The sequence below is a fragment of the Trematomus bernacchii genome, unplaced genomic scaffold (genome assembly GCF_902827165.1).
Source record: "Trematomus bernacchii unplaced genomic scaffold, fTreBer1.1, whole genome shotgun sequence".
Taxonomy (NCBI): domain Eukaryota; kingdom Metazoa; phylum Chordata; class Actinopteri; order Perciformes; family Nototheniidae; genus Trematomus; species Trematomus bernacchii.
Genome location: NW_022987669.1, coordinates 25,395 through 37,480, shown reverse-complemented (window position 1 = coordinate 37,480; position 12,086 = coordinate 25,395). Strand labels below are relative to the sequence as shown.

Here is a 12,086-nt window from a genome sequence, read left to right as displayed (position 1 = left end):
ATAGATTTGCAAACGAAACTCTCTGGGGGGTCAAACGAGTCCGTGGAATCGCCTCTATACGAATATTTCCTGAAAAAATAACGATAGCCCCGCCTCTCCTGCTCACTGCTGCAGCATGGCCAGTAGCCATCTGTAACGATCAACTATCAAAAATAGCTGTGTTAATTAAACGCACAAGGGGTTCTTGAATGAAATAATATTATAAAAGGCAAACGAGAATTGTTAACGCCCAATATACTCCTTAAACAAAATAAACAGAGTCAGATTTCATGCATTGATCCATTATATTGACAATTTTCCAGCCAAACAACACAAACAAAATTAAACAGTCCGCTCTGCGATACACCAAACTTGTCTTTACTGCCTAATCCAGGCCATTGTTGTTCATTGCTCCTGCGCCCGTCAGCGGCAAAAAGAGAAATGTTTGTAGGCAGAGGACCGGCGTGTCCCAGAGGAGCGATCTCACCCGGTGTTTGTAGAGAATATCTCTCTTTCTGAGCCGTCCTCTCCACAGAGACGTGCTTCTTGGTCGGTCGATGCAATATCCACAGATTCGGTTTCTTTCAGTTAACTTCCCCGTTGCATTTATCCATATGCTGAGGAAATGACTATATCCCGCTGAATACCAGCAATCGCCACACACTTCCTCCTGTCAGTAGCTACTGCTAGTGCTACTGCTACTGACCATGCTACAGATATTAGTGTAAAATCTACAGCTCCTCTACCACAACCATCAGCAACAAGTGGACATGGAGAATTACATGAACTACATGTTGCTAAATCCACCGCGGGGCATAAACAGAAGGGTAGCCATGGCAACATTGCTGCAGGGCTGCTCCGGAGTCTTCTTCGCTGCTTTTGGTGTATTTTGGCGGAAGTTACAGCGCCACTTACAGTCCCGGCATATGTACTACAGCGTTTCCAGCGGCCTCGTTTGAACAGACACGTTAAATTAAACGAATGCATGTGAACGGAAGACTTTTTTGAAAGCGCATACTGTGCATAAACGCAAACGTTCCCGTGTGCACAACGCCTTAGGCTTTGAGACCATTTACATGCACTAACATAGAACACACTGAAACTCACAGACGAAGCTGATCACATAACTTTATTTAATTGTTCAGACATTGATACAGCAGCAGATTCTCAAAGAGACGCAGCGTTGATCTGAGTTACAGGAAATGTTTTGTATTATAATAACAAGACAGCATTTTAACAAACATAGTGAGGTCTCACATGGTTTATAATGACATCAGGTCCAGTTTAAATCAGCACCACCACACACACACACACACACACACACACACACACACACACACACACACACACACACACACACACACACACACACACACACACACACACACACACTGTGTTCTCGTATCGAGTCCCTGCAAAGTTTTTTCACAGCCAAAGTAAAGTGTTTTAATTGTTCTGGGCGGCAATTGTATTAAAAAAAAACACTTTTTCTTATCATTAAAATGCTTAATATCGCAGCGGGTCATTGGATGATTCCTAATATTTATCTTTTGATCCAAACATCTTTAATCACAGCTTTAAAATGAGATTTAGATTACTTCTACGATCTGATATTAGTCTCCGAAGCTCTGTGAATATCCTGCAGTGCTAATACTGTCGCTACTTTAATGCTAAAAGGCTACGACTTCACTTTAGAATAATGTTTCTTAACCTGAGCTAACCTCTGACTTATTCACTAAGCACAGTTTGACACATGTAATGATCCTAAGATATGCTACATGTATATTAAATGATTGCAAAACAACGAAATACAGAAGAAAGAAATCACAAGTATAGGTTACATTTCTAAAAATGATGCAAAATATGAAAAAGAGACACGAGGAACCTTCTCTGAGTGGCTCTTGCTGTTGTTTGCTATGTAATGTGCTGCAGCTGATCAATAACTCTTCAACAGTACTGATCACACTGATATACATCCTGCTGGAGTGTGTGCTTCCATAAGGCAAATACAAATGTTAAAATATGAGGAGACGAAGACGACAGGAAAAAATGATGTGTAAGTGTCTCCACCTAGAGGTAGAAGGTGGAACTGCACCCATACTGTTTTAGAAGTACGGGCAACTTTTAGGTTTATACGAAAATAAAATCCTTAAAGACACTTTGAGGATGTTTTAATGAAAGTAAAATAACGAGGAAACACCTCCGTTACTTAATCTTGACTTAATAAGCTGCACTTCTTAATGATTAAAGCCTTTCGTTGCTTTTTGATATTGAAAAAATAAACCTATAGTTGATTAGAATAATGTTTTTTTTATTTCTAACACATTTAGCCCTTGTTAAAAAAAGAGAGAAAGCTCTTATCACAGGTGTAAGGTCTACCTGTTTGACTAATAGCACTCAAACTGTAGAATAAAGTACATTAGTCTAAATAACAGGTATATTGTGTATTAATGTTTTGCACAGTCCTAACGTTATAGTCTCTATTTTTATTTATTTAAATCCTATTTATTTCACTCTGTTTTATTTATTTTATTGTTTGCATAATTCTCTTTTTCTGCTTTTTTTGTTGGTGTGATTTAACTGCAACACTGAAACTCTGGACCTTTTTATCTGCTTTAAAGAGGACCTATCATGCAAGATGCACTTTTGTACGTCTTTTCTACATGAATATGTGTCCCCGGTGTTCCAGGGAACTCACCAAGTGTCAGAAAACACAACCCTCTCTATTTTCCTCCATACCCAAATCTCTAAAAAAGGGGCTGCAACGGATCTGATAAAAACTGATCCAGATTTGAACACTGTCCTGACGTCAGGACGGTGGCGCTACGGCTATTGGGCCAACTCCACCAATCAGGAGGAGACAGCCACGGCCATTGCCGTTCGAAAGCGCTGGAGACGCTGTAGTACATATGCCAGGCCTGTAGATGGTGCTGTTCTCACTGAATCTGCCCTTGCTAAAACAGAGCTAGAAATTGAGCAAAATGAGGCAAGGCTAAAATGCATGATCTGTTTGGTAAAAAAGTATAAATATGCCTTATATAGGTATGGTCCTACACTATATTATTCAAATATAGCATGATAGGTCCACTTTAAATTAAATAAACTGCTTACACCTTTACGTCTCTTTTGACATCCCATTTGAGGACTTGTATTCAGGCCATTGTTGGTAAAAAATGAAATAAAGAAATCACAGCATTAGTGAGATTAAAGTTTAAATGTACAGAAAAGTCAATCAGAAACTTTCTAACATGAAGAAGGTTCATTTTTGGAAAATCTCTGAAATAAAATTGCTTATTTTTCAAAATAGAACTAAAACAATTTGGAGATTAAACTCAAATATGTTCAGAGATAATGAAATCATAAATTAGGGGGGGAAATGTGGAAACTCTCTGAGATTACAGTCTGAAAATTAGCAAGAAAAAAACCTCATAAAGTTACAAAATAAAACTTAAATTGTAGTTTTAGTTTCCTGCCTGTTAACCACATCGCTTCATTTTACAAATGTAGATAAAAACTCAGGATTTTCCTCCTTAATATGACATTAATATAAGAAAACTCAGATCTTTTTCCAGAATGTTAATCCATTTATCCAGCTCTTAATAAAAAAAGAAAAGAAATGTACAATGGCCCAAATACACTATCCTAAAAACCAGAGATTTAATCAGTCAGATTCACAACCGGAGACACAGACAGTAAGTCTCTGTCTGTTTGATTGTTGTCTGTTTGTCTGTCTGTCAGTCAGTCTGTCTCTCTCTCCACCTGTCTGTTTGTTTGTCTGTCTTTCTGTCTGTCTGTCTGTCAGTCAGTCAATCTATCTCTCCACCTGTCTGTCTCTCCACCTGTCTGTTTGTTTGTCTGTCAGTCAGTCTGTCAGTCAGTCTGTCTGTCTCTCCACCTGTCTGTCTTTCTGTCTGTCTGTCAGTCAGTCAATCTGTCTCTCCATCTGTCTGTCTCTCCACCTGTCTGTTTGTTTGTCTGTCAGTCAGTCTGTCTGTCTCTCCACCTGTCTGTCTTTCTGTCTGTCCGTCAGTCAGTCTGTCTGTCTCTCCACCTGTCTGTCTTCCTGTCTGTCTGTCTGTCTGTCTGTCTGTCTGTCAGTCAGTCTGTCTGTCTCTCCACCTGTCTGTCTTTCTGTCTGTCCGTCAGTCAGTCTGTCTGTCTCTCCACCTGTCTGTCTTTCTGTCTCTCTTTCTGTACTCGTCTCTTTTTCAGCACCTGCTCGTATCTCTGCAGCTGAGACAGGAAGCCGGGGTTCGGATCGATCTCGTAACGAGCCGTCTTCACTTTCTGAGGAAAACAGAGACAATGAAATAATCAATAAATGTTCTAAGAGTTCAAGAGTCCTCTCCTGCTGATGTTCAGGTGTATATCAGTATGTAGTGTCTCTACTTTAAAGAGTCCTCTCCTGCTGATGTTCAGGTGTATATCAGTATGTAGTGTCTCTACTTTAAAGAGTCCTCTCCTGCTGATGTTCAGGTGTATATCAGTATGTAGTGTCTCTACTTTAAAGAGTCCTCTCCTGCTGATGTTCAGGTGTATATCAGTATGTAGTGTCTCTACTTTAAAGAGTCCTCTCCTGCTGATGTTCAGGTGTATATCAGTATGTAGTGTCTCTACTTTAAAGAGTCCTCTCCTGCTGATGTTCAGGTGTATATCAGTATGTAGTGTCTCTACTTTAAAGAGTCCTCTCCTGCTGATGTTCAGGTGTATATCAGTATGTAGTGTCTCTACTTTAAAGAGTCCTCTCCTGCTGATGTTCAGGTGTATATCAGTATGTAGTGTCTCTACTTTAAAGAGTCCTCTCCTGCTGATGTTCAGGTGTATATCAGTATGTAGTGTCTCTACTTTAAAGAGTCCTCTCTTGCTGATGTTCAGGTGTATATCAGTATGTAGTGTCTCTACTTTAAAGAGTCCTCTCCTGCTGATGTTCAGGTGTATATCAGTATGTAGTGTCTCTACTTTAAAGAGTCCTCTCTTGCTGATGTTCAGGTGTATATCAGTATGTAGTGTCTCTACTTTAAAGAGTCCTCTCCTGCTGATGTTCAGGTGTATATCAGTATGTAGTGTCTCTACTTTAAAGAGTCCTCTCTTGCTGATGTTCAGGTGTATATCAGTATGTAGTGTCTCTACTTTAAAGAGTCCTCTCCTGCTGATGTTCAGGTATATATCAGTATGTAGTGTCTCTACTTTAAAGAGTCCTCTCTTGCTGATGTTCAGGTGTATATCAGTAAGTAGTGTCTCTACTTTAAAGAGTCCTCTCCTGCTGATGTTCAGGTGTATATCAGTATGTAGTGTCTCTACTTTAAAGAGTCCTCTCCTGCTGATGTTCAGGTGTATATCAGTATGTAGTGTCTCTACTTTAAAGAGTCCTCTCCTGCTGATGTTCAGGTGTATATCAGTATGTAGTGTCTCTACTGAAAGCAGAATTAGAGATGGACAAAGCACTTTAAATGAAATATGAAATGTGCAGCGTCACAGTGTTCAGAGGGCACCTCCGAAACATGAGCGTCAGTGTCTGCTGACTCAGCGTTTCTACCTCTCTGTCTCTGGTATCCATCTCGACCTCTGTTTTCACTTTACTGCAGGTTTATTTTAAAATGACTTTATATCAATGCTGTCAAAGGAAGGAGATATTAATGCAGTTTGGTTTTAAGACCAATATTTTTTATGATAATGCGACATCATGATAAATCAGTTTTAGTTCATTTAAGGTGACAAAAATCGAATGGGATTTTTTTATTGGATTTTGGATTCAAAACTAATGTTGGGCTATAAAGGAACTACAGCACGGTCACATGACTTCACGTCACCACCGCTAAGCTAATGGCGGCTAATGTTAGGCTATAAAGGAACTACAGCACGGTCACATGACTTCACGTCACCACCGCTAGGCTAAAGGTGGCTAATGTTGGGCTATAAAGGAACTACAGCACGGTCACATGACTTCACGTCACCACCGCTAAGCTAAAGGTGGCTAATGTTGGGCTATAAAGGAACTACAGCACGGTCACATGACTTCACGTCACCACCGCTAAGCTAAAGGAGGCTAATGTTGGTCTATAAAGAAACTACAGCACGGTCACATGACTTCACGTCACCACCGCTAGGCTAAAGGTGGCAGCTTGAAATGTACTATCCCTTCTAAAATCCTGTCCTCTGATTGGCTGGTGTCAGATGTTCCTCACCAGTTTAGCCTCGAACAGCTTCATCTCTCGGTGCTTCATCAGGTAAGCGATGCAGACGGTGGCCGAGCGGCTGCGTCCGTTCTTGCAGTAAACGAGGCTCCGCCCCCCCCGCAGCGCCTCCTGCTGGATGGAGTCTGCGCTGCGGTCGAAGTGAGAGAGCAGGTCCTCGTTCGGGTCGTCGTACACAGGGATCCTCAGCCTGGTGACATCGGGGACACACACACACACACACACACAGAGAAGGGAAGTAATGGAGTACAAATACTTTGTTACTGTACTTAAAGGTCACCTCTTACAGTATACAAAATCCACTTATTCATGTCTCTTCTACATCAACATGTGTCCCCTCTTCTTCATGTCTCTTCTACATCAACATGTGTCCCCTCTTCTTCATGTCTCTTCCACATCAACATGTGTCCCCTCTTCTTCATGTCTCTTCTACATCAACATGTGTCCCCTCTTCTTCATGTCTCTTCTACATCAACATGTGTCCCCTCTTCTTCATGTCTCTTCTACATCAACATGTGTCCCCTCTTCTTCATGTCTCTTCTACATCAACATGTGTCCCCTCTTCTTCATGTCTCTTCTACATCAACATGTGTCCCCTCTTCTTCATGTCTCTTCTACATCAACATGTGTCCCCTCTTCTTCATGTCTCTTCTTCATCAACATGTGTCCCCTCTTCTTCATGTCTCTTCTACATCAACATGTGTCCCCTCTTCTTCATGTCTCTTCTACATCAACATGTGTCCCCTCTTCTTCATGTCTCTTCTACATCAACATGTGTCCCCTCTTCTTCATGTCTCTTCTACATCAACATGTGTCCCCTCTTCTTCATGTCTCTTCTTCATCAACATGTGTCCCCTCTTCTCCATGTCTCTTCTACATCAACATGTGTCCCCTCTTCTTCATGTCTCTTCTACATCAACATGTGTCCCCTCTTCTTCATGTCTCTTCTACATCAACATGTGTCCCCTCTTCTTCATGTCTCTTCTACATCAACATGTGTCCCCTCTTCTTCATGTCTCTTCTACATCAACATGTGTCCCCTCTTCTTCATGTCTCTTCTTCATCAACATGTGTCCCCTCTTCTTCATGTCTCTTCTTCATCAACATGTGTCCCCTCTTCTTCATGTCTCTTCTTCATCAACATGTGTCCCCTCTGTGGAAAGAGACTCTGAAAGTTTCAGGAACAAAGATTCTCTCTCTTTTTGTCCTGATCCATTTTTATAAAAACCTGTCTGAAAATGAGCTGATCAGATTTTGGCCACTTGATGATGTCATAACGATGTTTTGGCTTGTGTAACCATTAGCCAATCAGCAACCAAGGTAACCCCCCCCCCCCCCCCCCCAACTTATCACCGGAATCTCCTCCTAGACGTTAGCTTAGCATGACATTATTGTTCTATTAATATAAAGGGAGGTCAGGTACTCTTTAAAATAGCTGCTAGTTATGGGTACTTTTTACTTAAGTACATTTCAAAGCCCATACTTCTTTACTTTTACTTGAGTAATAAAGTTTAGTCAGTACTTCTACTTTTAACAGAGTATTTTTAAACACGAGTATCTGTACTTCTACTTGAGTAAAGGAGGTGTGTACTTTTGCCATCTCTGAACATCGGGGGGGAACGGCTGCTTCTTGGAGACGTTGATAACGAGCGTGATGTTCTCGCGCTGCAGGAGTTCCTCGCTGCAGGCGGAGCGACAGTTACTGATGAAGAGAGAGCGGGTCACCTGACACAGCTGCAGCATCCTGAGACTGACCCTCGCAGGCTGCCGTACTCACAGACTGACCCTCACAGATACCTGAAAAGTCAGACAGACAAAACGTAAATGGACTTTTACCAGGTGTGTGACAAATAGGAAATGTATAATTGGCAACGTGAGAAAATATGAAAATGAAATAAATTATGATCTCAGATTAAATGAAACAATATTATGAAATAAAACTAAAATACTTAGAATAAAACAAACTGACCCTGACAGACACCTGAAGACGGACAAAATGTGGCAAGGTGGGTAAATATAAAAATCGAATAAAAGATGATCTCAGATAAAATGATACAAAATAAATAAAAAATACTTATATGACACAAAGAAAAATGACCTATAATAAAAAATTAAATAAAGAATAAAATATATTTAGACGATAAGATAAAAAAAGACAACTTGCTTAAAAATAAAAAGTAAATAAAATCACCTAAAATAAAAAAGACTGACCCTCGCAGGCTGGCGTACTAAAAGAAAATGACCCTCGCAGGCTGCCGTACTCACAGGGTGTTTCTCAATCGCGAGTACGCTTGCTTGGTAGCACATGTCTGCCGAGCATCTTGCTTCAGAAGCGAGTCAAGAATACTTCCTGGCATTCGGAAAACAAAGAGTGGAACAGGCTAGCAAGTGTGCAGGTGTGCGTCATATGAGAGGCCCCGCCTTACATCTTCCGCCACAGATTTGGGGAAATTGGTCCGTGCGCAAAGCATTGTGGGGATTTTAAGACCGCGAAGTCTACTCATGTGCAGACTCGATATTTCTCCAAACGGAGTACGCCGGGCTCGGTAGATTTCCAAGTATATTGGAGATTGGAACAGTACTTCGGCGGCACTCGATGACGTAGTATGCTTGAAATAGTGTCTCTGAAGCAGCTTTACTCGCGATTGAGAAACACCCACAGACTGACCCTCGCAGGCTGCCGTACTAAAATAAAATGACCCTCGCAGGCTGCCGTACTCACAGATACCTGAAAAGTCAGAGACTAACAGAAAATGTATAATTGGCAAGATGGAAAAATATAAAAAATGAAATAGATGATTATCACAGATAAAAATTTAACAAAATAAATATGAAATAACAATTTTTTTTTAAATTAAGTTAAAAAAGAGGAAATAAACAGGCTCTTTAAATAAAATAAGAAGAAATGTATAAAAAGGTCAGTGAACGCCTCACACAAGGACAGCCTGACTCACCTGTTTCTCTCCAGCTTTCTGCAGGTAAGACTCTGTGTTTCAGAGGACAGTCTCTCTTCAGGTAGACTCTGTGTTTCAGAGGACAGTCTCTCTTCAGGTAGACTCTGTGTTTCAGAGGACAGTCTCTCTTCAGGTAGACTCTGTGTTTCAGAGGACAGTCTCTCTCAGGTAGACTCTGTGTTTCAGAGGACAGTCTCTCTTCAGGTAGACTCTGTGTTTCAGAGGACAGTCTCTCTTCAGGTAGACTCTGTGTTTCAGAGGACAGTCTCTCTCAGGTAGACTCTGTGTTTCAGAGGACAGTCTCTCAGGTAGACTCTGTGTTTCAGAGGACAGTCTCTCTTCAGGTAGACTCTGTGTTTCAGAGGACAGTCTCTCTTCAGGTAGACTCTGTGTTTCAGAGGACAGTCTCTCTCAGGTAGACTCTGTGTTTCAGAGGACAGTCTCTCAGGTAGACTCTGTGTTTCAGAGGACAGTCTCTCTTCAGGTAGACTCTGTGTTTCAGAGGACAGTCTCTCAGGTAGACTCCGTGTTTCAGAGGACAGTCTCTCTCAGGTAGACTCTGTGTTTCAGAGGACAGTCTCTCTTCAGGTAGACTCTGTGTTTCAGAGGACAGTCTCTCTTCAGGTAGACTCTGTGTTTCAGAGGACAGTCTCTCTTCAGGTAGACTCTGTGTTTCAGAGGACAGTCTCTCAGGTAGACTCTGTGTTTCAGAGGACAGTCTCTCTCAGGTAGACTCTGTGTTTCAGAGGACAGTCTCTCAGGTAGACTCTGTGTTTCAGAGGACAGTCTCTCTTCAGGTAGACTCTGTGTTTCAGAGGACAGTCTCTCAGGTAGACTCTGTGTTTCAGAGGACAGTCTCTCTTCAGGTAGACTCTGTGTTTCAGAGGACAGTCTCTCTTCAGGTAGACTCTGTGTTTCAGAGGACAGTCTCTCAGGTAGACTCTGTGTTTCAGAGGACAGTCTCTCTCAGGTAGACTCTGTGTTTCAGAGGACAGTCTCTCTCAGGTAGACTCTGTGTTTCAGAGGACAGTCTCTCAGGTAGACTCCGTGTTTCAGAGGACAGTCTCTCTCAGGTAGACTCTGTGTTTCAGAGGACAGTCTCTCAGGTAGACTCCGTGTTTCAGAGGACAGTCTCTCTTCAGGTAGACTCTGTGTTTCAGAGGACAGTCTCTCTCAGGTAGACTCCGTGTTTCAGAGGACAGTCTCTCTTCAGGTAGACTCTGTGTTTCAGAGGACAGTCTCTCTTCAGGTAGACTCTGTGTTTCAGAGGACAGTCTCTCTTCAGGTAGACTCTGTGTTTCAGAGGACAGTCTCTCTTCAGGTAGACTCTGTGTTTCAGAGGACAGTCTCTCTTCAGGTAGACTCTGTGTTTCAGAGGACAGTCTCTCTTCAGGCAGACTCTGTGTTTCAGAGGACAGTCTCTCTTCAGGCAGACTCTGTGTTTCAGAGGACAGTCTCTCTTCAGGTAGACTCTGTGTTTCAGAGGACAGTCTCTCTTCAGGTAGACTCTGTGTTTCAGAGGACAGTCTCTCTTCAGGTAGACTCTGTGTTTCAGAGGACAGTCTCTCTTCAGGTAGACTCTGTGTTTCAGAGGACAGTCTCTCAGGTAGACTCTGTGTTTCAGAGGACAGTTTCTCTGCAGATCATAAACTCTCTCTGTCTCGTTCAGTTTTCTGCCGCTGTGTCCAGGTCTCCTCTGACCCCCAAACTGATCCTCACTGCTGCTTCTATTTTTAAATGTTTCCCACACAGAGAGACGCTCTGGGTCCTAAAGCTGACCTCGTTCAGGTATACACAACATATTAAATAGTGGTACAATTGTTCTAGAAAATGTATTAATCTAGTAAAAAGTACTTAGATCTGTTACTTGAGTAAAAGTAGAAGTACTCAGATCTTGTACTTGAGTAAAAGTAGAAGTACTCAGATATTGTACTTGAGTAAAAGTAGAAGTACTCAGATATTGTACTTGAGTTAAAGTAGAAGTACTCAGATGTTGTACTTGAGTTAAAGTAGAAGTACTCAGATGTTGTACTTGAGTAAAAGTAGAAGTACTCAGATATTGTACTTGAGTTAAAGTAGAAGTACTCAGATGTTGTACTTGAGTAAAAGTAGAAGTACTCAGATGTTGTACTTGAGTTAAAGTAGAAGTACTCAGATGTTGTACTTGAGTAAAAGTAGAAGTACTCAGATGTTGTACTTGAGTTAAAGTAGAAGTACTCAGATGTTGTACTTGAGTTAAAGTAGAAGTACTCAGATGTTGAGTAAAAATAGAAGCTTTTCTTTGTGGTTGTTTAACATGTATTAGTCTTTTGGCGTCTCGTTGTTTTGCATCTGTTTTATTGCTTTAACTTTCCTTGTGGTTGTTTAATGTCTGTATTTATTAGATTTGCATCTTTTAAGGTGGTTTTGGGTCATTTTGCGTCTCCTTGTAGTTTAGTTTGGTTTCAGTTTAGTTTCAGAAAGTTGTTTTGTCTCCATGTGTTGATGTCAGTGAGGCAGTTGGTGAGCTGGGAGTGGGTGGTTGCAGAAATAGTTTTTGTAGAGAGGGAGAGTTGGGTGTCGTCGGTGTAACAGTGGAACCGGAGTTGGTGTACATTATATTATATAACATTAAAGACAGTTTAATATTACATATTATTCCTTTAAAGGTCTCCTATCATGCAAAAGTCACTTTCTGATGTCTTTTCTACATCACTATGTGTCCCTGGTGTGTCCCCGGTGTGTCCCCGGTGTGTCCCCGGTGTGTCCCCGGTGTGTCCCCGGTGTGTCAGGAGACTCACAAAGTGATGTCTTCTCTACATCACCATGTGTCCCTGGTGTGTCCCTGGTGTGTCCCTGGTGTGTCCCCGGTGTGTCCCCGGTGTGTCCCCGGTGTGTCCCTGGTGTGTCCCCGGTGTATCCCCGGTGTGTCCCTGGTGTGTCCCCGGTGTGTCCCCGGTGTGTCCCTGGTGTGTCCCCG

At 41.8% G+C, this 12,086-nt stretch overlaps 1 protein-coding gene across 1 annotated transcript; it reads right to left on the bottom strand.

The window, feature by feature from the left end:
* Window positions 1-3,336: 3,336 nt before the first annotated feature.
* On the bottom strand, window positions 3,337-7,916 carry dusp28 (dual specificity phosphatase 28). The gene is made up of 4 exons (XM_034135978.1): window positions 7,787-7,916; window positions 6,165-6,382; window positions 4,177-4,266; window positions 3,337-3,381 (listed from the first exon to the last, which is right to left on the bottom strand). The coding sequence occupies exons 1-4, from the start codon at window positions 7,914-7,916 to the stop codon at window positions 3,337-3,339; spliced, it is 483 nt and encodes a 160-aa protein (XP_033991869.1).
* Between the last annotated feature and the right edge of the window lie 4,170 nt (window positions 7,917-12,086).

Bases quoted from the DNA above. Each gene is read 5' to 3' on its own strand.
- dusp28 (XM_034135978.1), bottom strand. From the start codon at position 7,916: ATGCTGCAGCTGTGTCAGGTGACCCGCTCTCTCTTCATCAGTAACTGT. The intron at 6,383-7,786 runs CCGATGTTCAGA...GTGTGTGTGTGT, and splicing joins CAAGAAGCAGCCGTTCCCCC to GTGTCCCCGATGTCACCAGG. The intron at 3,382-4,176 runs GTACAGAAAGAG...GCTAATTTTCAG, and splicing joins AGGTGCTGAAAAAGAGACGA to ACTGTAATCTCAGAGAGTTT.